Source organism: Sprattus sprattus (genome assembly GCF_963457725.1).
Source record: "Sprattus sprattus genome assembly, chromosome: 6".
NCBI classification, from domain to species: Eukaryota; Metazoa; Chordata; class Actinopteri; order Clupeiformes; family Clupeidae; genus Sprattus; species Sprattus sprattus.
In genome coordinates, this window is record NC_137925.1 from 19,710,837 (window position 1) to 19,735,256 (window position 24,420).

General features: G+C 45.7%; 1 protein-coding gene across 1 annotated transcript; it reads left to right on the forward strand.

Moving 5' to 3' along the window:
* Window positions 1–1,090: 1,090 nt before the first annotated feature.
* Window positions 1,091–23,612, forward strand: n4bp3 (NEDD4 binding protein 3). Its single transcript, XM_080841248.1, has 5 exons — window positions 1,091–1,207; window positions 18,256–18,705; window positions 19,756–20,352; window positions 21,050–21,340; window positions 21,611–23,612. The coding sequence occupies exons 2-5, from the start codon at window positions 18,289–18,291 to the stop codon at window positions 22,274–22,276; spliced, it is 1,971 nt and encodes a 656-aa protein (XP_080697374.1). The 5' UTR covers window positions 1,091–1,207; window positions 18,256–18,288; the 3' UTR covers window positions 22,277–23,612.
* The last annotated feature ends 808 nt before the right edge of the window (window positions 23,613–24,420 follow it).

Below are 24,420 nucleotides of genomic sequence, written 5' to 3' on the forward strand. Positions count from 1 at the left end.
CTCACACACACATGCATATCTTCACCCTGCGTGACTGGCTCTCTCTGTAACTTCACACAGGAAGCACGCATGCACTACTCAGGTGTGTGCCTTGAGGCTAAGCTAATATATGCCGTCTGTGGTAAAAGAACGATAATGACAGGGCAAGGATAGGCTTGAAAGATGCGCATGTCATAAAGTCTGGAAACTGACGTTCAAAGCCCCAGTAAATTCAAGTAGATGCCTCTAAGGTGGTCTTTGTCATCGGTATCGGAGGATGCTGATTTTAAGGCCTTTGATTACATGCGACGGTGATGGTGGGGCCCGAACACAGGGCGGTGTGTGACTACTTGTAGGCTACTCACTGGCCATACAGGTTTTCACTGGTTCAGAGCAAGAGGTAGAGTTTCAGATATCATAGTCATTACGGAAAAAAGTCTATGGTATCTATGTTTGTCAGCTTGAAAACTACTGTCATAAAAGAGTTTAACATACTACGTTAGCCAGATGGATGCGCCTCGGTGGATATTGCCCAGAGAAAACCGTGCTAATCGAAATTAGGCTATAGACTGGAGAATAGCCTACATGTATTTCTGTCTTTCAAATAGCATATGTTCTAGTAGCAGCTTCTATTTATTTACCTTTGATATTCATGTTTTCTTTGCGGGCTTCTAAGACTAGGCTAATATAGGTCCGTGTCATTGAGCAGTTGTAGAGTTATTTTGAGTGCTTCATAATATCCTGCTTAGTTTACTGCATCTGTCTCTAAATGGCAAGTGCTTTTCAAGCCAGAAGCAAATAGTTCACATGGCTCATGACATAGTTCACCAACGATGGTTTGCCAACCTCGCAAACTATTTACATGTGAATACGTATTACGTAATTAACTCCGGAGAGATATGCGTTGGCTTTATAGAATGTGCAGTATTATGTTACTTTTTAAGCTAGAGGGCACTATTGGGTTACGGTCTTCACTGGTCACATATTTCCCTGTGAGGAGGATCGGATTAGTTCCCAGGCCCCTCGCAGTGCGCAGTTCAAATCACAGAGAGGGAAAAAGGGAGAGTCCCACACAACATTGCAGTGCAACGACACAACACTGTCGAGTCCACCTCGCTTTACGATCTCCACCAACATCAAGGAGCATACATTTCATATGTTCAACTATCAAGTGTTCAGAAGAGCAACACTATTGTTCTGACTGTGACCAATCTACTTGTGAAATATGGTAAGTTTCAGTTTGCCGGTTTTATAGAGGCATCCCAGATAGCAAGCACACGTTGGCCCAACTGCGGCATTGGTTGGCGACTGGTTGGAAAGGTTGGCGGTGGAATTCCAACCTTGGGACAACGTTGAACCAACGTCAGCAGTCTCGTCAAAATGCAACGGTTGGACAGTTCACGTTGGTTCAACGTTGGCCCAAGGTTGGAATTCCAACTCTGTGTTTTTTACAGTTGGAGTTGGAATTCCAACGTTGGGCCAACATTGACCCAACGTCAACTGCCCAACATTAATATAAAAAGGCAATTGGTTGGGCAGTTGACGTTGGGTTCATGTTGGCTCAACGTCAGCTGCCCAACATTTTGATTGTGTTTTTTTTTTTTTTTTTTTTTTAACCATTCCACCTTTTTCTGCGGGGCATATTGGTAATCAATCCTGTGTTTTTTTTATTAAGATAAACATGAGTATTAAAAGCATATAGCGTACTGGTGGCCAGACATTGTGATTCCGCGTCTCTGTAAACACTTTCAGAATATATCCTATATCTGTATCACTGCGTAACAATACAAATAGCCACGAGCTTATTTTAAAATTAAAAACCGTTAGCAGATATTGTGAACTGCCTTCGTCACCTTTTTCTGACTGTAGCGAGTCATTTCAATTTTCAACAAGTTATTTAAACTTTTGATCCACATTTATCAGTAAAGGTAGGAACCGTATCGTTAATTAACCACATAAGACGTAGCACTATCGACTAGGTAACGCAAGCAGGCGCAGAATTCACATTCTTGTCTACGCTGATTTTGTTAGCTGGCTAGCTACCTGTCATTTAGTTAGCAGCTGAGCTATCTCTACGGCTGGTGATCCGGTGTCCAGCGACAGCAGCAGCAGCATGGATGGCGGCACTGATGCGGACTAGCCTACCAAGACTAATTTATTTGTGTGTTCGCTTGTTTTGTCTTTGCTTGCGTGTTGCCAACAATAAATGATTTTTACCTGTAGGTAACTGCTGTCTGTTTAAATTCCTTACGGGCCGTGCCTAGGCTATCGACTTTGTTGCCATTCGCGACTGTACAAAACAAATCGGAAAATACGTAAGAGATGTTCCTGCTGAGGGTCAAACAAGACTTCATGCCTTGTTTACACACCTGTCACTTCTGAAATATGTAAGGTTGATTCATTAAACCATATTTATATTGATAAAAACATATTTGTTAAGCGGATTTTTTTTGGTGGCCCGCGGGATAGGTCGCGTTACGATAGGTTGGTTTAAGTTTTTGGATGCATTAACTGTGGTGGCAAGAAGTATGACCGTCCTTGGATTATGGGACATTGTAACACCTTATCCTGATTTGAATTATTGAATTATGACATTGAATAGACATCGGGTGGACTTCTGTAAGATCATAGAAAGCGAAAAATAGCTTTGGTTTAACAAAAATAAGCTAAAGTTGGCAATTGGTTATTAGCCAACGTTGGCAATTGGTTATTAGCCAACGTTGGCAATTGGTTATAAGCCAACGTTGGCAATTGGTTAAAAGCCAACCAAAACCCGACACTCACTCCTATTTGCCAACGTTGGGCCAACATTAGGCCAGCGGCCAAAATGTCGTAGGGCCAGCGTTGGCTCACACCGTCAGGCCAACGATATGCACCGTTGGCTCACAACGTTTTGCCAACGTAGGGCCAACGTATGCTTGCTATCTGGGATGTTATATGCACTTGCTGCAGATATGTGCGCTACGCCAGTTGCTGAAACTACAGATGTCTGTTTTCTGAAGTGCTTGTAGTCGTTATTATTTCATTTTCCTATGGACATTTTGAGTAAGCCAGTCTTAAGTTACCACCACAATTAATTTAAAAAGCCTAAAGTTCGACATAAATATCTGTCAAATCGATCGAGCAGTTCGTGAGTGCCTATGCTATCACTAGCGGCGTGTGCTGGATTTAGAAACTAACTACAATGACCTGACGATTTTGCAGTCTGAAGAAAGATTGGCGCACAGAACGAGATAGCCAAGGCTACTTACGGCAGTGGCTATCCCCGACTTTGTTTCCCCCCGGGATTAGTGACTATGGAGTACAAATTCTTTGAGAGGCTTGTCTCTGGGTTTTATGAGAAGGGACCATGGCGACATGAAGTTGGTCAGACATCAAAATGTAACTTAGCTATAGCAGTGAGTAAGCTCTTATTCCTGTGCCTCCAGGCGCAAGGAGAAATGTCCATTTTTAAAAAAGGCTACGGACACAACTGTGCATAATTAATGAAGGAAGATGTTTCATTTCCACCTCTAATGTTAATGTACACACACCTTGCGCGCATTGAAATTCTGATGCATGTTTCCCAGAGATTCTAAACAAACTTTCTTAGCCTAGCATCATGTTTTGTAAACCCATAGTAAGAAGTGAAGTGTAATACTAGTACAGAGATTAAAGTTTCAAAAGTACAGTTAGTTAATTACATTACATTCTCTGTAAAAAAAAAAAAAAAACGTCCAGTGGGAAGTTTGACTCCTAAACATAGTCATGGTGGTCTTTGAGGGCTGAAACCTCAAACTCCCACAACAGTGCACAGGAGTCCATTTGTTTGTGTTGTAAAATGTTTGGGTGCGAGCTTCTTGCATAGACACCTTTTGATGTCCAGCAGTTTGGGGACAAAAGGGAACCACCACGATCCTCCACTATACCGGCCAGTAACCGTGGTTACCAGAGGCCACTGGGAGAGCCTTGACCCGTGGAGCCTTGGGCCCATTGTGAGGTGGCGCTTGTGAGGGGGTGGGGGAGTGGAGGGGCACGCTACGGTCCATACAGCCTTTTAACGTCACATCTAATTCTGTCAGTCAGACTGTCTGTGGGTGGACTGTCATCATATGGTCTCTAAGGTATAGCCCACACAAAACCCCCTGCTGGCTTTTCGTTCAACATGACAGGCTAGTGGCAGCCTATGCCGTTAACCGAAATCGACATCACATGCCGTGTGTTTTCAGCCAAATTGGAGTCTGGAAATAGCTGATGTGCTGATCTGAAGGCTCCCGGCTCAAGTGCTAGCATGTCAGTCAGTTCCTCTGCTCAGTTTAAGATAACACACAACACATTTCATTACAGTGAGTTGGCTGAGGCATCTTGGTATCTTGACACATACAGCAGCTGATGAAGTGGAATGGCACGAAGTCAATGGTCTATATCTTGGAGATAATAAGGAGATTGTTTTTGTAAGCACTTCTGTGGAAGAGTTGGACTAGTGTCTTCATGCTGAGTAAAATGAGGAGTGTGTGCATGATTAGTAGAGGCAGACAACATCCTGATACGTATGTTTTGATGCCATTGTTGGGGGGGGGGGGGGGGGGGCATGTGATCCTTCACTCAACACCACGCGGATCCCCGCACCAGCCACAAATCTCATTACTGCGCCATCACCCAACCGCTCATGTTATCGTCACTGGCCCTCCTCTGCCCTCCCCCTCGCCAAATCCCTGCTCCATGGGTCTGCGTTTTAAGCGGCCCCAGACCCATCTGCATGCCTGCAGTCCAGAGCAAGCTCCCAGGCAGAGAAAAGGGAAGAGAAGTGTGTGAGAGAGAGAGAGAGAGAGAGAGAGAGGGAAAACGCTTTCTGATGATGTGAGAATCGGGAACTATCTTCCTCTGGCAGATGGTCCGCTGGCCTTGCCTGAGGTCCCTGGGCCAGCTCCCGCAAGCAGGGAATTCTCCCAAGGGGAGGGGGAGCTAATCGGGCCACTAATAAGCCCTGACATCCAAAGAGCTGTGGCTGTCCCTCATCTTCTCCCTCACGCCCTCCACCCCTCTCTCGCTCTCACCCTCCCTCTCTCCCTCCACCCCTCTCTCGCTCTCTCTCTCTCTCCCTCCCTCTCTCGCTCTCTCCCTCCACCCCTCTCGCTACCTCCCTCCCTCTCGTGGTGTCCCATGTGGCTCAGCACTTGATCTGACAGGGTCGGAATGGTCTCGTGCTGGATTAGGATTAAACAGATTTCACCCTCTCTCTTTAGATACGTTACACACACAGACACACACACGCACTCAATCACGAACTCTTCCTCCTTCTCCCTGTCTCTCTCTCTCTCTTTCTCTCCCTTATACTGCTCGGGTTCCCTTTTGTTTTAAACCCTCTTTATCCTCTGGGAAGAAGATTGTCTGTGCCTGTGTAATTAAAGACTGGTAACCTCTTCTGTTATAACAATGCCAGAAGCACTAGCATAGCCTTTTATTAGCCGGCACAATATAACTAAAAGGTTTTTCATGAGTTTGTTTGTCTAAGAACCCCATAAGAATAATTTCTCTCAAAAGACTTGAGCCTTGATACATTGTGATTCTGTTTTTGTCAATTCACACAGTTCTTTTGATATTTCGACTTCAAAGTGCAAAACTTTTTTGATTTTGGTTCTTTTCATACAGAGCCCTGGGGCATGCTTCGCCACATCCCGATCTTCTTTTCGAACCTGATACACCTAAAATGGCCCCTGGCTGGTTCCTCCGCCCCCCTGTTTTTGTTGTAAGCCTCGGCGCTGTCAGTCCCTGTTGCATCCATGCAATCAGTCTGTGAGCGAGTGCCCCCCACTCTCCGCATCACTTTTACTGGACAGTGGAGACAATGGGAGCGAGCCCCATGGGACGGCCAGCTATGGGTTGTTTCAGCAGAGGTCACAGTCAGTGGGTAGTGTTGAGGGGAGTGGTAGGTCTACCGCTGCTGCCTTTTGTCTCTGAAATACCACACACGGGGGATAAAAATCCAGAAATAGTCGCCTGGGCTATTGTTCGGGGCTGTGATTACAGTGTGTTAATGTCACTGAGCACAATGCATTGAATGAGAAACGACCAGCACATGATGTTTTTCACTGTGTAACTTGCTCCGCTTAATTTTATAATGTTCCCTTGATAGGCTAAAGGGGTTTTGTGAAACCCAGCATTAAAATGACACAGAAAATAGTCAGTGACCTGCTCCTTGCAAGTACGGCATCCGTTATTAGAAATTCCTGACAACATAACGCCTAGGGATACTTCGACCAAGCAATGGGATAGACTTTATCCTAATTTCTCCGCATTGCAGCACACAGTGTGTTTGCATAGGGAATGTTAATGTTCAAAGGCACGTTTATTTGGAGCTCTGTTCAATAACGGCACCCTCTATTCTCAAGGCCGTGGCACCACAGCACGAGTGGGCGTGAGTCAAACTCACTCACTCTTATTGTCTCTTTAAATAGACAAGTGGCTGCCTACCAAAAAAACTAAAACGGCGCCCTCGGGATCGGGATTATTTTCACTTGCAGCTGGCTTTGAGGAGACAGAGAGGTTTGGGGTAGGATGCATTGTCAAGTTTGTGTTGCGTTGAAATCCTCAGTGGGTTGAGAGGAGAAATTATTCAGTTTGGGGTGAATCTGAATCAATGTCAGCGAGTGCCTTACGCTTTTTTGTTTGTTTGTTTGTTTGTTTTGTATCTCCTGCAAATATAATACCTTTGATGACCTTCTGATGCAGCAGCAGATACTACGGAAACCGCATCGATCAATGCACAAGTGCATCAATGTGGCAAACATACTGCCACAAACACACAAAGAAATTATGTAACCCTTGTCAATAGCTTTTTCTAAAACACTAAAATGCTCTCATTGGATTACTGGAGCTGTGTTTTGCAAGCTGAACTTCAGATGCATGCAGGGCTGTATTGTCATTGTCCTGGGCTGTAGAGGAAAGCCAAGCACTGGTAATATCTGGTAGTGTCTGGTAATGCTTTCTATTGGGTGAGGATTGGACGCAGTGTTCAAATGAGGGACTTTGTTGAAGAGATAAACACACACCTAGGTTGTTGAGGTGCAGATTGTCAGGGGAAAATGTGCATGAAAGTTATTGCCGCACACTCTAAAAGTTTGTGGCAAACATTTACCTAATCAACAAATGTTGGACTTTTTCCATTTGCTTCACCCTCTGATGTTTGTTCCTCTCTTCTGCTCTTCCTGCATCAAGGCGCTTTTTTTGTCCTGTCTGGAAAATGTGCCCCCAGAGTTCCTTTGGAAGGTTACTCAACCCAGTTCTCTGGAAGCTCAGGTTAAGGAAATGAGTCTGGCTCAGCAGCTTTGCATAGTCTGCCTTCCCCCCCTCCTCTGTTTGTTATGCTCTCTCTCTCTCTCTCTCTCTCTCTCTCTCTCTCTCTCTCTCTCTCTCTCTCTCTCTCTCTCTCTCTTTCTCTCTCTCTCTCTCTCTGTCTCTCTTTCTTTCTCTTTCTCTTTTCCTATCTCCCCCTACTCTCATTCTTCCTCAGACAGGTGAATGAGAGCAGGCTCAGGCTTGTCCCCAGTGAACTCCTCTGGCCGTGAGCTTTGTCTGTCTTACACATACACACGTACAGAAACACACAAACACACTTATACACACATTCAGAAACACACACACAAACACACATATATAGAAACAAACACAGAGAGACACTCACACACACAGCACACAACATTCACACACACTTACTTAAAGTACATATTCACGCATGCACACAAACACACACACACACACACACACACACACACACACACACATACACATCCTCACTCACATCACTACTCCTCCAGGTTTCCTGTCATCATTAGGCATCTCTTCCTTCCAAACGTATGCAGAGTGAGAATTTCAGGAATTTAACTAAAGTGACTGAATCTGCCCGAGTGCTGTACAGAATGAAGAAAGGGAGACATGCAGTGACAGCTCGTAGTACTTCTGCTATTGTCTCTTCATTTAGCGGATACACTCAGGCCTCTGACTTAATTTCACAGCTATGTAGCGCGGCGACTCCAAAGCAAATAGGCTGTTTCCCAAGGCCCAGTGTGTAACCTGTGAGGTTGGGGCAGGCAGGTCCCTGACCAAGGCAGGTGAACTTTGGTTGCGCTGATAGAGTTGTGGACTGAAGGCATTCCAGAGGTGAGAACAACTCCGGTCTTAGATCACACAGGACAAAGGGACAAGTCGAAATCGCTCTCTTAAAGCCTGAAAAAAAAGCCAGTTTCACCCTCTTTCTTTCTCAACCCTTTTTTTTATCCGTTTGCTTTTCAATTCCAAGTGTCTCCCACCAAACATTATGTAACATGATACTGTGGAGAACTGGCCAGGCTACCCAGTTGAGTGTGTAAAGACTAAGCTCATTGTTCGAACGTACTGTGGGACCAGAGCACATTTTTTTTCTGTGTGTGTGTGTGTGTGTGTGTGTGTGTGTGTGTGTGCAATTCCCATCTCTTTGTCTGGTCGCTGCTTGCTTCTAACCGTTTAATTTGTTTCTATTGCCTGATAAGCCAAAAAGGAAATCAACAACTTCCATAAAGGTTAAGGTAAGGTAAAGGTTAACCAGTGTCTGTGCTTGAATTAGTTTGCCCTACGCAATATAAAGAAAAAAACAAAAACATATCCTTTATCTGGAAACAAGGAGAACAAGTCCTACAACAGTGGCCTCTCGAATGGGGCACATCTTCTTTACAAAGACGAAGACAGAGGTGAACGAGACTGGTGGAAAGTACCCAGACACATAATCCCCACAGGCTCTGCTGGCAGCCCTGGCGAATGAATGGGTATCTATAGACAGGCCTCACTCTCCATCCCCTCCCATACTGGGCTGAGCCTCGGCGTGGGGCACTGAAGCAAACGTTAGCCTGCGCTGCGGTTGAAGCAAAGCAGCAGGCGGAAGGAGGGAAAGCTCATAGACTGGTTCACTCACAGGTGACTGTGCTTTGTTTTGTTTGAGGCTCAGTGGTTACATTGTGCCAGTGCGGTCGGTGCCTTTTAGCTTGGAGCTACTCTCTTGAGGCATTGGTGAGCATTTCCTTGTTTTTCTTAAAGCAATGATACAGTAGTGCCTTCTGCTTTTTCTGTTCATGACTGTGTTTTTTTTAAGTAGTTGTACGTAAACTATTTTTTTTTTCAGATAATTCCATCCATCAAAGCAGAATTCTTATCATTCAGTACCGTTGGAAATATCTTCTAATCATCCCTTAAAATTCTTTAATGAGTCATAAGTAGTTCATTTCTTGTCACGTATCATGCTTTATTACTGTGTTTATTGACCCTCATCACCCAACAGCATAGGATAAACTAAATGCGCTTTGATTCAGTGCCATAATGATGATTGACAAAAGAGATTATTTTGTGCCTGATTAACTTTTGAATTAGCCTAATTTGCAACTGAAGGAGTTAACGGCAGGTTAATCCTTTATCACATTGTGACGTCAAACCAAAACAGTAGACTTACACTGGCGCCGTATTTACCAGGAGACAAAGTCCTCATTACTGGCTACTGTGCGTATGCAAATGCTCCAGCCATTGTTTCCCTAAAGTGGTCTTTTCAGCTTCATCCATGGAGTTTTTAAACCAGCAACAGGCCTTTATTCTTTTTGTGTTTGCCGATCTTGTGGTTGAGCCTAGAGATACTTGAGTATGTCCAACTGAATGGTTGGTGGGGAAAAAAGAATGTATAGGCTACTGGAGATGCAAAGCACTCTGGGATTGTGTAACCAATACCAGCAAGCTTTCATTGAGACCTTTTCACTCTTCTTCTGAGACTACTTGTAGCTCCAGTTGCGTTTACAAGAACCTTCTGATAATCCAGCCAAGTCTTTTGCTACTGGCTTTGACTGTGGTGTGAGTATATTTTAAATTTGAGGTTGGAGGACGCAGTAAGTATGAAAGGGAACAGATTAGACAGGTTGACGTGTCAGTTCTCCATCTGATGCATTGTTTTGTGGCAGTCTTCCACGTCCAGGCTTTGATCCTTATCTTTGGCCGAAACTCCAAGAAGGAAACCCAGAGGTAGAAAAAAGCGGTGTATGCACTGAAACACTTGCAATGATGGTAAACACCTGAAAAGTGCTTATTCCAACACAAAATAAAACCGCCTCAGCTGTAGCATCAGGGTAGAATCACTGTTTTATTTTTTACAATTCTCAGGAGCCTGCTTGGAGGAGCATCAGCATTTACTAACACTCCTTAGCCAAAGGACCTGTTTTGCTCTTCATGGGAGTTTAGCTTCATAGCAGAGCTAGACGATGTAATTACGGTGATCTCCCCCCCAATATGCATAATCACAGTGTGCAGACTGCAATCTCAGGTACTCATTTTGTGTCCCATGATGATATTCATTAAGTGTGACTGCAGTTGGTCCTTCACCATCACTGCAGTTCAAAGTCAGATGGCCATAGGATGCTGGTGGTAACACCTTTCTTTTGCCCAGTCTCAATCTACAACTTCAAACCTGATTCAGTGTAAAATGTGATGCACTTGTCACGTGTGCAAACAGAAAATGTAAGAAGAGATAAAAAAATAACTCCATCCTTTCTGCCAAAAGCTTATCTCAAGAACTTCTAATTTAATAGCCGTCTGAAAAGAACATATTAATCATTACCTGTGCAGCAATGTGAGGAATGTCTGGTCTCTGCCCGTTTATCACACCCTTCCATTTTCCAAAAACAGCTTTCTCCCTAATGGTCCTGAGGTCAAGGTCCACCTGCAGCACTCGAGTGTGCCCACACACAAAAGTGTGAAGGAGATGGTGCCGATACCACTGATCTCAAGGTGAAAAGCAAGCAAACAGAGAGGGGACAAGTGCTAGGCGGAATCTACAGGGCAGGCCATGTTAGTTCTCTCCCGGATGCTGATGCAGGTAGGCTATGCGTAGGGGAACTGGACATGAATCAGAACAACAACGCATTGTAACTGGTAGTGTAGGGGTCAGGAGATTGGAGAAGCATGCAAAACAAGTCGAGCCTCTTCTCTTGACTGTTTATGACACGTCTATTTATGGCAGTGGTACACAAATGATGTCCAAGAGATGCTCTCAATCTGGTCTGTCATGTTTCTCCTCAGTTTCTTTTTAGAACATGAGATTTCATGGATTTTATCTTTTTTTTTTTTTTCTTCTGAGTGCAAATGTGTTCTGTTCCTTGCTGCTGCTTGTTTCAGCCAGTTTCAGCATACTCCAGGATTAAAGCAGATTACAGATTTAACTCTGAATAACTACGAGCAATTAAATGGCACTGGATTATCATACACAAGGGAGAGGAGAAGATCACAGCCAGTACAATGTGAATGGAAGGGGTCACAATCCAGGAAACTGGAGGAAAAAAATCTGCGTTTGTTTTGGCATGAGAGTAACGTTAGGCCCTTTGGAGCTTTGGTTATGCCAGAAACTAACCCAGTTAACCCAGAAAGCACATAGGTCCGGACTAGAACTGGCCCTAATGTGTACAAGACCTGGTCGTTTATCTGGGATTGTGTGGTCATTTCTCAGCGACGACAGTGTGTATAGGCAGATTTTAAATGCACATGTGTGTGCATAGGCACCAGAATGCTGCAAAACAGTATAAGGATAGTCAGGTAACAGTTTTTCATTTGATGCACTTATTTGTTCTCTTTCTTTCGACGAGGAAGAAGCCCAAGCATTAAGCCCCTAAGTCTTAGTTTAAATCTTAAGGGGAAGCAGTAAGTCTGCACTGGGCGTTAGGAAGAGTTAAGTGTAGGGAAGAGAAGTTTTTTTTTTGTGGCAGTCAGGGATCCAGCTTGTTAAAACAACACTAATGTTCCAGGGTCAATTGTGGTCCCTTGTTAGCATATTAGCGGTAATCAGGTTTAAAGTTCACGCCACGACCTCTCGTGTCCGTCCACCGAGGCTAATCAGCCTTAAGGCCATCTGTAAACATTGTTCTGTTCACACGCACACTGGCAACACTCCGTCGGTGGAATTAGCCCCTCTTGTTTTCTTTGTTTGAAAAAAATAGATCCATCTCTGCCACTGGAAAGAGTTACCCAATATATTGTATTTCCTCATACGCTCACACATCCGCAGTAAGCCTTATCAAACATCTCTCTGTTCTTGATGCACGGTTGAAAAGCCATGGTGGTTGCATGTCTAAGGCTGGGTAGAGCTCTAATAACTACAAGGTCACGGGCCTGTTTGCCTTGGAGCGCACTAACTGAGACATTGAAGGGTTCACCTGGACCGTTAAGTAGCTTTGAATGAAAGCATTTGCTAAATAAACAATTGTAAATCTTAATCCCAGAGGTGTTAATTACTAATACAGTAGCGTGAGATGGATTTATCTCTCACATGGTAAGAAAACAAATCTCATTCTTTGAGGGTAACAGCGGTAAGCTGCCTGGTAGTTTTCCTCTGCTGACGTACTCATTTGGTAATTTTCACCTCTAATGAGGTTTTATTTTGAACTCTGAAGTCTGACTAGTATTTTAACATTTGATCCTCCGCCTTGTTGTTGTTGTTGTTGTTGTGCTATGGCCTCACACAAAACCCATGCGTGACGTTCTCTGTGGTCCCTCGTGAACTGTAAATGTGTGGAACCGAATTTTGGTTACGTAACATCCCTCCTGTCGATGAACACCATATCTCCCCATCAGGCCTGACAGGCGATTTGCAGAGATAACCACGAGTGTAATTAGAGTGTCGACTGATAAACTAAGAGCTTGTCAATAAGCCAATAGTGACTGAATGAGACCAGTCCCACGAAGAGGCTCTGCAGTGACATGTTGTTTACGTTTAACTGTCAGATTGTACAGATGCAACTCCCAGTGAATTTAAAATGAGGAAGAGAACGGCATTGTAACTTCCCTAGGCTGAATGAGCAGGTGCGTAAGTGTGTCGGAAAGCAACATTTGTGGCTGATTTCATTCGAACACAGATGCGGTTACTGGTTAGCGCTGTTCATTACCTATTCACACAAAGGAGAGCCCGCGGAGCTCAACTGCACAGGAGATTTTGCAATTTCCACGACTCAAAGAGTTCAGACAGACCAAACCTTTTGACCTGCCCCAGTACTATGCTAATTATTCGTGACCTTTTACACACTTTGGTGAACACCACCCTTTTGGTAAATGGACATGAGGATATCAATGATGGCTAGTCAACAAGGTTATAATCTGTTTAGGGAGTAAATGACATATAGGCCGAATGGGACCCATTCGAGAATACAGTGACAGAATCTTGACAGTGATGTGCTTTAGGTGTGCAGTCAAGCTTGTGGTCTGGGTAAATAAGACTCATACTCGCCATCTGTCCCCTCCCACCCCTATCATTTTACCCCTAATAGCGGGTTTGTGTGTATGTACACCCCACCCCCACACCCTCCAAAACATCAGCATCCATACAAGTTAAATGGCTCACTGTGTACAGGGTGGCGCTGCATCTAAATAGTACCTGTATATGAATATAATCGACCCCGTGATGTAATCGGTGTTGAGGGGGCCTTATGTTCATAGGAACAGGGGGGAGCTTATAGCCCGGTGCCGCTAAATGAGCCTGGCCTGCCAGCCCTCTAATTTATGTCACGTCCAACAGATGCGATATTCACTTCAGGTCATGGAGCAGAGCCATGGGGGTAAATGAGATATTGTGAAGCGCTCGTAAATGTGAAGAAAAAGAAAACCCTTCATGAAATAGTCAGGCAGGCACTTAACACAGAGAGGTTTCTCCACAAGGTTTTGCTGAAGGAAGTCGGGACGCTGGTTGACCTGCGTTATGAATAAATCTTCAATAATATGAGACAAAACAGTTAGCCTATGGCTCGAAAGCAAATAGGCTTTCGTTTGTTAATGTCGGCAAGCCAAGGTTTAATTATCAATTTGTGCTACTGTGCACTCTCCTTCCTTGTCTAGTGTTCTTGGGCAGTGAGACGTTAAATCGAAAGGTCCCCAGTGACATCACTGGACAACTGGTGGTCCGCCCATACTTATGAGATCAGGTTGCTTCATCAGATTGATTGTTCCTTTTTGATTAGTCTTATGATTTATTATTTATCGTGGCTTTCAATCTCATGCGTTTGGCGCTGATGTTGTGAGTGGCTCGCAAATGGAGAAACCATTTTGAAAGCCTGCCAATGAATCGTTAACATGCTGAGTCAGTGAGGACGGTGTCTCTGACAGTACTCATTTGCGATCAGTGAACGACACAATTTCCTCAGTGTCAGATGAACTGCGGCCCAAAAGAGGAAACCCTCCCCCAGTGGTCGTGCCCTTTGCTTCGTGGATGGGAAGCAGTCTCAGCTCACCTCGTTTGTCATTGTTTTCATTTATTACAGGCATAAATCTGAAACAGTCACAGGGAAGGGGGGGGGGGGCTTAACACACCCTTTACTTATCTCTTGTGACTTCTAAAATTACAAGAAAGTGGTTTTACAGATGTAGTATTATTTGTGACTTTGTTCAGATGTTAATTGCGGTGACTGAGGCGACCAACTAATGAGGTTTTGCTTTAAGGACGAGTCTGAACTTTGTGCTTTGTATGCATGCTTGCTAGTTCTACTGATGATCTCACACCGCTTGGGGCTAGATTATCATTTAAACCTGACTATTTTCACTCCCCATTGAATAACAGCCCGGTGTGCTGAAAGTCTACTCTCTGAAATTCAGAGTGCATTTTTAAGATCAATTTTGGCAGTTTTTTTTGTGTGCTCTGCAAAATGCAACTTATTGAAATATTAATGTGACCTTAAAGCTCAATCAATACCAAGGGCCAGACATTAGGCAATCTTGTGCCAGTGGGTGGTAGTGGGGCAAGTCCTTTTAAGTCTGACATTTTCCACTCCACTAAATATAAAGTGTGGTGTGAAACATTGGGGTGGCGAGAGAGCATCACAGAAATGCATGACTGTTTGATTGTTCACTGGATGAATAATCATGAGTCCGCCCGCCCACCCCCTTCCCCACAGAGGTCAGCCCTCAGTCAAATTAAGGGAAATGGGACACTTATGTAAAAACTCTGTGATTGCACTCAAAATGCACTTGTTCTCCATTAGCCACCTGGTCCCTCCCCCTCCCCAAAACACACACACACACAAACATACGAGCACACATACACACATACACACAAATATACGTGCACACACACACACAAACATACGCACACACACACGCACACACACACACACACGCGCACGCGCACACACACACACACACACACACATAGCGAAGAGATCCAGGACTTGCGCTTGGGCACATCCTACCCCTTGCCTCCAGAGTAGACATACTCAGCGAGCCTGCTGTGCCCTGTGGAGATGTTTACTGCTGAGACACACACACATACCCACACACACTGCTGAGACAGGGGAGTTTCAGGTGCTGTTTAACAAATGACTACTCTGCATATAGTCCTCTCTCTCAACCTTCCATTCTCTCCCTCCTTCTATGTCCTTTTCTGTCTGTACCACACATTCTCTATCTCTCTCTCTCTCGCTCATCCTCTCTCTCTCTCACTCATCCTCTCTCTCTCTCTCTCTTTTGCTCACTCATCCTCTCTCTCTCTCACTCATCCTCTCTCTTGCACTCTCTACTTTCCTCCCTCCCTCTCTCTCTCTCTGAGGAGCAGGCCTTTAATTAAACCTGGTCCCTGAGCAAGGAATGTGCAGTGTGCAGGGTTGGCCAGCGAGGGGGGACTCGTCTGGACCATAAATCAGGCCACGGCTCTGAGCTCACGTGGGCTTCTCTCTGGCAGAGTGGAAGCAGGGCAATTACGGAAACAGGCTGGATGTAACATTTTTCTCTGGCCCTGGGAGATTTGTGGCCTCTGTTTAAAAGGGCTCTCCCCTGCTCCCCCACACATCCCTGGCTGGACAGCTCTTGTCTCCTGCATGGGAGATCTTCCTTGACCTAGCAGCATGTTATTAATAGTACAGGTATTTGGGGTGGTATAACTAGTGTTGCTGTTGTTTGTTTAATGTAAGGTTTTTGTATTCCCATGTAGCTATTAATAGCATGATTTGGGGAAATATTCCAGAAATGTTTCCCCTGAAATCATTTGAAATGTTTTATTTCAGCATATTTGAAACAGATTAATTCTTCTTCGCCTTTCCCACAGAGGCTGAGGTCTACAGATAACTCACAGCGTGCCGGTGTAATGATGACAGGAAGCTATCAGCCTTTCAATACATATGTGTTGGGAGTGTCTCCTGGATTTGCATCATTGCAGCCGACTCTGTCATTTAAAACCTACATGCTTTCCCTCTTCGTGCGAATGTCTCAACTACGAGGACTTTATCCGGTGTCTCATCTTCCGAGTTGTCAGTCATCGGTTCTAAGTAAACTCATTCCTCCTGACCAAATCACAGCTACTGAAGCTTGCCGTGTGTGTGTGCGTGTGTGTGTCTGGTGTGTATGTGCGTGTGCGTGTGGGCACTTACTTCCTCTTTGGGGGGCTGCGTGTGTTTCTCATGCATAAAAACATGAGTCGGCTTTTTGATCTAACGGAGTAAGAGGCCTCACCCAGGAACCCGCGTTTTCCTCCATGTTATATAATATTACTTTTGTAGCCTAGTATGAAGCTTGCCAAGGGGCTGTTGATTGTTGTTTGTATCAACAAAGTGTAAGACGGGAAAGAAAAGATTTGAATGTGAAACTAATTTTAGACGGTTTTGCAGAGTCAGTTTTACAAAGGCTTGTAAATGTGTTCTCTACTAGGATTTAATAAAATGATAAATGTATCAATAAATGACGAGTACATTTTCCCTGAATTCTTTCATGTTGTGTTTTTACTTTTAAATGTAGTTGTACAGTTATTTTTGTGCAGTTTTTTGGAGATGGAGATGCAAGGCGGAAAGGTGTGGAGTGTTAAATCAATGCGTCTCATGTTACTGTGCTTAGTATCACTACAAACGTGTTGACTCCAGTTGTGTGTGGGTGTCTTGTGGTAGCACACCTACTTGAGTGTGTGTGTTGTGTTTTGGGCTTCTTAGGTTTCTTGAGGCCAGTGGAGTATGTTTAGATCAGGAGAGAAATCAGCCGGGTGAAATCAATACAGCTCCTTAATGAGCTGTCCAAAAGGGAGGAAAGGAGAGAGAGGGAGAGAGAGAGAGCGAATAAAAAAGAGATTGAGTAGAGGAAGGAGGGGGGCTCCAGGTAGGGCTGCTGCTTCATACATAGTGCCCCAAACGACACCAGAAAATACATCCATAAAAATACATTTAAATTTAAATCTACTATCTATCTTGCGCCACAAAGCAAGTCGCTTAGGGCACTAAATTGGCAAGCAGCGGCCCAGACTCCAGGCTTTAAGACACTGAACAGATATCCAGTCCCGTCTGTCCAGTGAGGAATGGATCAGGAAGAACTTAATTCTCTGTCGGCGACTGGTGAAGCAGGACGTGTAAATTAGTCACTGCTGTTGCGCTTTCAGGATTACATGCATTGGTCTGTCCTTTAGCATATGACTAGCCCTACGCTTACACTGGTCTGTGCTTTATCATCTCATTTGCTCTACGCAAACATTGGTCTGTCCTTTAGCATCTCACTAGCCCTACGCTTACACTGGTTTGTCTTTTAGCATCTGGCTAGCTCTACGCTTGCATTAGTCTGTGCTTTAGCATCTCATTAGCTCTACGCTTAAATTGGTCCATCCTTAAGCATCTGGCTAGCGCTACGCTTGCATTGGATGCATATGTGTGTGAGACCCACAGCTTTAATGTACATGATGAGTATGTGTGTGTATGTCTGCGTGCGGGGATGTACACGTGTGTGTGCTTCTCTTTAACACTTCAAACACATGAAGCCTATGTGAAAATCCAGAGAGGACATCTTTAAACCGCATTGGGTCTTTTTTTTGTGTGGATATAACAGCTTAACCTTAAAATATTTATGCCTGCTTGAGCTGCCCCTAAATCCAACACTGAGCCTGATTAATACTTTGCAGGTCATACACTAAAATCGGAGGGACTAACATGAGAAATTACTTAAGTGACCATCTCTAGAGCACAGAAATATGTAAAATATCTAAGTAAGTCGAATTGATACTGACCTGACATCCAGCCCAGATTATGCAGAAGTATATTTTGAAAGTATCGGGTTTTCCATTAACAGCAGAAGATATGGATAAACAGTAATATTGACTGCAGTATGAATGCCTTTGTACCTATTATAGACAGTGTCAGAGTGACCATGAGGATTAAGATAAGAGGATACACCGTACACCGGATATGCAGTGTACATTTTCTTCCAAGAGGTTATTTAGGAGTATCAGGTTTTTCTATGATGTATTTCTTTATTTATTTCTTGATTTTCTTCCTGTTTTTCCTTCAGACCTCCTTTTGGAGCCACCAGATATTGTAACCAATGGCAACAGTCCAGGCTCTATCCTTGACCCGTGATCCCAGCAAGAGCTTCGGTGGCGACCCTTACTCCACCCTTCCCCTTTCCTCAGCCCGTTGCATCATGGGAAGTGTAGGCAGCCTGATCGAGAGGCCAGACGTCTCTCCAAACAAGGGCAGCCGGGCAATGCCCCAGGTGGCCCCTCGCCATAGCAACGGCCTGTTGAAGAAAGGCTTCAATCAGAGGGAGCTGCTGAATTACCTGAACATCGCCAAGAAGGAGCCGAAGGGAGGCAAACACATCATCTCCTCCGGGGTGTCCTCCATCAAGAGGGAGCATGGCCACGAGGAGGAGAACCTCTACTCCAAGGTCTACCACAAGGACGGAAAGGAGGTGGACATGGGCAAAAACTCCTTGCCCATGGGGGGCAAATTTGACAAGGTACACAGCTGTACTGTAGGATAGAAGTTTGTTGGATTAGAATTAGGGAAGCAGATATTGCTATTCAGCCAACAGAGGGTTCTTACATTTACATGCATATATTTATAACTGTATTAAAACATTTTACAATCCCCTTACTTTTTGATGATAATTACAATTAATTTATGTTACAGAAAGTACATGGTAAGCTAAAGCGGGACATGCAGTATATGCCCACTTTGTGAGTTATTGTTTACGAATGTTCTTAGCCTTCTGAAGTAAATTCTGCTTAATGAGGAATATTAAGGAGGTGTGCATAAATTATTTGTGGTTTCAAATGATATTTCAGGCTGGTAAACGAAACCACACTGTAGTACACTGGTATGAAAGATAAAGCAGATAAAGATCAAAGAAGAAACAGAATTACTCTCTGTATTACTGGAGTGATACGATAAATAAAGTAATAAAGTCACATTTTATAGTTCATTGTAATGCCTAATAAGATAGATACAACTTTGTTTTAGACAGAGGGCAATGTGTTGAGTATACAGGTTCGACTCCTTACAGAAGGCTGTGTTTGAGGTATGGGTTTATAAGTGGGCCTTTGGCTGCGGGAGATTAATGATTTTTCCAATATCACTTTTCTGTTTGGTAAATGAATAGCTGTCTCCTGATAAGCTACTTTCAGTTGGTTCTGTGTTGCAGCTATATCTTTCTCCTCATTGGAGCAATATTCATTCTTGAGTCATACACCACCCCATTCTTTCTCATGTCTGAGTAAATCACTTAAGCTGTCCGGTCCTTGCCATGTACACTCTGTGTCCGGGCCTCCGCAGTGAAAATTTATGGCTGCAATCAAATCTAGGCTGCCCGTACCGCATCAATTGCATTGAAAGGGCGTTATGAAAAGAGAAATATGTGGACAAGGAGGACAGTGTCCGTTCAAAGCAATCTAGTATGTGGCACTTGGCGCCGGCTCAAAAAGCCAGGCACATTGGTCCCGTCCTTTGCGGCGGACAGCCTTCAATGGATTCGTCCGCCCGCTCTCACTCCCTCTGCTCTCCCCCGCAGTCTCGCCTCAGGCCGTCCGCCTTCAAGCCCGTCACGCCCAAGAACTTCAGCTCCATGCAGAACCTCTACCCGGCCAAGGACAGTCCGGATGCGGCACCGAGCAACGGCATGCGCCCGTCCTACATCAAGGTGGCGTCCAAGTCGCTGTCCAGCGCGTCCTCGTCCTCGTCGTCACCCTCACGCCATCACAGCAAGGCCCCGCAGCCGGCACGCCATCTGAGCCAGGAGGAGGAGGAGAACGCGTCCGACTCTGGGCACCACTCGCTGAGCAGTCTTCTGCCCCCGTTCCGCCCACCCTTCCGCCCCCACCTGGGGCAGATCAGCGTCTCCATGGGCCACATCGACCACATCGGCTCGCTGGACCGCAACTCGGCCGGCTCCCGGGGCGCCACCGAGGCCTCACTGCCGGGGCCCGGCTCCGGGGCGGCGACGCTGGGCCGTCTCCGTGGATACGGGAGCGAGGCTCCGCCCCCCTACGAGCTGTCGATGTCAATGGAGGACGTGGTGCGAGACCTGGAGGACAGACTGATTGAGAAGGACCACGAGCTCAGGCATATGCGCCGCAACCTGGACGAGAGCGAGGACGCCGTCGCACAGGTGAGACCCTCTCTTCAAATACCTCGATTTCAGAATGACAGCCAAGTGTTTTTATGCAGACACAGAACGCTGAGCAATTCTGTTCAGTATGATTATCATATTCCTCCTAACACAGGTTCACAACTCCCCATTCTGTTATTGAGCCACAAAGTCACAGCGTTTCCTTGACACTGGCCTCATTCCATACTGATGTAGCAGAAGAAAAAAAAACGTGTTTAATTCTGGCCACATGCCCTCCGATCCGGTCCCCTGACTCGCTGTTCCCTCTGTGCTAAGTTAAGATGTCTCGTCCTGCTTGGTTTCTGTGTCACAGCTGTGTGTTTGTCCGTGGTCCTCACCCCCATCCGTCAGCCTGTGCTAACGCTAACGCTTCCTCTCCCGCTCTCCATCGGCTTCTCAGCAAACCCTATAGAAAACCCCTCGGCGCATCCCATCCAGCCCGTAGCTAAACATAGTGTGGTAACCATCGCTTGTCTTGTTTTGTTCCCGCTCTCGCTTCTCTCTTTTCCCCCTGCTTCTGTCTGCGCTGCTTTCTTTCTCTTCATTTCGCAATCACCTCTCCATTAATCTATTCACCCCTTCACCCCCTCCACCCGTCCTTGACAATCCCACCCCCACCCCACCCCACCCTTTGTCCACCTTGTCCTCCTTACTCCACCTTTTTTCTGAGAAGTCTCCCGTGTCCTGCCTGGCGCAGGTGTTCGAGGAGAAGCAGCGTCTGTGGGAGCGGGAGGTGGAGGAGCTGAAGCGCCTGTACGCTGCCAAGCTGCGGCAGGTGTCGCAGCAGGCCCAGCGCGCGCAGCGCAGCCTGCAGCTGCAGCTCTACAAGGCGCAGCAGGAGCGAGGGCGCCTGCAGCAGGAGGCCGAGGGACTCCGGGCCGAGAGTCAGAGCCTCAGGAGGGCAGGAGGAGGAGGAGGAGGCCGCAGCAGCAGCGGGGAAGGACGAGCACAGGAAAACAACCCCCAGCTGGAGGAGACGCAGTGGGAGGTGAGAAAAGAGGAGGAGGAGGAGGAGGGGAGAGATCGGAGAAAAGAGAGGCTTTGAGCAAAAGAAGGAAGAGAGGATGAGGAGGCAGATGGGTGGAGAAGGGAGGTACAGACAGAGGGCAGGGGAGGAGTGCTTAGGGGGTATTGTTTTGGGATTTGAAGATAATGAACTGGTAAAAGATGGATATGTACGCTGTGCGGCACTGCAGAGTATGAGGTGGAAAGTAGGTCGCATCACGTGCTCACACTCTCCCCCCTCTCTCCCCCTCAGGTGTGCCAGAAGTCGGGCGAGATCTCTTTGCTCAAGCAGCAGCTGCGTGACTCGCAGGCGGAGGTGGCACGCAAGCTGAGCGAGATCTTCCAGCTAAAGACGGAGCTGCGCGAGGCTCGCGCCGACACGCGCAACAAAGACGGCCAGGTGGAGGCGCTGCAGCTCGCCCTGCAGGCCGCAACGGCAGCCAGACGCAAGGTCCGCCGCAACAGTGACAACACCAACAACGGCGGTGCCGACCATCGAGGCATCTCCGAGGAGACTTTCGGCGGGACGGGATCGGGATCGTCCGGTGCCACGGAGGAGCGGCTGCGGGCGGAGCTGCTGCTGGAGAGGCGGCAGAACGAGGCGCAGGCGACGGCCTTCGAGGCGGAGCGGAACACCTGGCAGACGGAGAAGGAGAAGGTGATCCGGTACCAGCGCGAGCTCCAGGCCAGCTACCTGGAGATGTACCACAAGAGCGAGGCCCTGGAGAGGGAGCTGCACGAGCAGAGGGGGGGCCGCGGGGAGCTGGGGGGAGGAGGAGGAGGAGGAGGAGGAAGAGGAGGTGTGGATGGGGGGAGTTTAGACAGGTGCACGGTTGACAGGGGGAGAGATTTGATGGGCAAAGACGAGCTGCCCGCTGGTTTGCCTTGGATCGAAAGGATCGAGTCGTCAGAGATTTGAACGTATACTTCCTTCTTTTGGGAACTTTAGGGAAAAAGGGAACAAAGCTGGTGTCTAAAATATGAACCGACCATAATTCCATGAGAATGGGGCTCGTTATGAGACTTGTCTTCCATTCTATCTTTAAAGAGCATGTGAATGTGCTCAGACTGTATTTTCCATACTGAGGGTTGCTAAATTAGTTTGTTCCCTTTTTTTGCTGTTTGACAAATGAAACCAAAATATGTTTGGAGAGCCGGTCTGTGGAGTTTGTTTGCCATTTGTTTCAAAAGGGGACCAGATACTTGAGGATTTAAAAAGGGACTTTGTTTTTCTATAGCATACAGGATCATCTTGTACTGTTTTCCTAAGACCGAGCTATGGCGTCTGGATACAACAAAAGCCCATCTTGTTATCTCCACTATCTCTTCCACACAAATGAATAGCCATAATGAGGTCATAAAGACTCCTGATTAGATCAATCCCCAGAGCTTTATAGCCTGTGAGTGATGCATAAGGCTGTTTTGACTTGAAGTGCGCCTCTAGTTTCCCAGTGACTTCACAGTAGATGCCCAAGAACGGTTGTCTCTCAGATTGTGCCCCAAGCAATAATCAAATCACGAACAGGGAGAAGACTGTAATGTTCTTGATTGTTCTTCGATAAGTAAATACTACAGACAATGACTGTGGCAAGGTCCCCTGTTTTGCTCAAACTTATGCCCTCTTCCTGCGAACAAGCATGCTGCACTTTGGAAGAACCCCAGAGTTCTTCTCTTGAGACATCTTGGAGAAATGAGGAAGGGGGGCTTGGATTACAGATGAACTTTTCCACTAGGAATGACGGGCATGAACTTCAGACTCCACTGGCCTCATCTTAGCTCGCCTTCTTTTTCTTCTTCTCCTTCACACGTTTCTCACTGTACCTTTTCCAGCCCCAACTGCATGCATGAAATGCGGGTATCATATGACAAATCCCCAGGAATGACGTTGTGCAATCTCGCAAGCTTGTGTTGTCGGCTAGTTGTGCGTGCGTATGTGAAGAAATAAATGACTACAGGACTACTGAAACCAAAACATCTAGTTGACATGATGTCCTTCCCTTCACTGCCTGAGATATCTGCTGTTTCCGTGGTTGTTGTATCAACGGTTAAGGATAAGGAGCTAATACTGTGACTTTTGAATAACTAATGACACCGAAAAATATGTATTTTATGTATTGATTATAAATTTATATTCTACTGGTTATCACAAGGTATGTTGTATATAAAATAGAAGTTTAGTTCATATGCTGTCATAATATTACTTTCAAGTATGTTGTTGATTTTCTTGCAAGGCCCATTAAAAGCTTTAAAGCAAATATTCTCATGTTTAATTTTCTGCTAAAATGAATGCTATGCCTAGTTTCCAGAGCAATACTTGGTTATAAAGCTCAGCTGCAACAGCAGAGATTAGGAAAGTCAGCAATGTTGTTCTTGGCAGCGTATGTTCTTATAGGATAAGATTTTCGTTCACAAACCATCTATACATCCCCATAAAAAGAAATATTTCAAAGTTTTAAAAAGGAAAATAAATGATAAACATTCTGTCACTTGGACAGAGCACAGATTTTGATTTACATGTTTCCCATTTACCATTGATTAGAATTGGAAGTGATTGGAACACATTCGAGTAGCGTTGCACAATACAACCTATCCAACCACCAAGTTAGGTCTACAATAGGTTTCACTAATGAGAACAGTCAGGTCTGCTGCAGTGTAAATTGTGTGTGATTGATCAGTCGAGACTATTGTGGAGGGACAATGCCTTCTCTATTCTCTCCCAAGTTCACACAAAAGGGAGTCTATGGAAAAGAAATCAAGGTATCCCCCCTCCCCCTTCCCTTCCAGTGTCCCAAAGAACAATGGTGGACTTGTGAGTGATGGAGAGGGAGAGCTGCCAAGCCCTCAGAACTCCCAACGCTGCGCTCGGGGCTTTACCATTCTAATGTTCTTCTCTCTCTTTCTCTCTGTCTCTCTTCTTGCCCTCTCTTCCCCCTTAAGCTCACTTTTATTGATCCCAGTTTATAGCCCAGTAAAAAAAGCTGGCCTGAGGTAGGGGCTTTCGGGTGAAAAATATCCTGTGAAAGGGTCTTGTCCTTGGGTCTCTTATCTCTAACCCTAACCCTC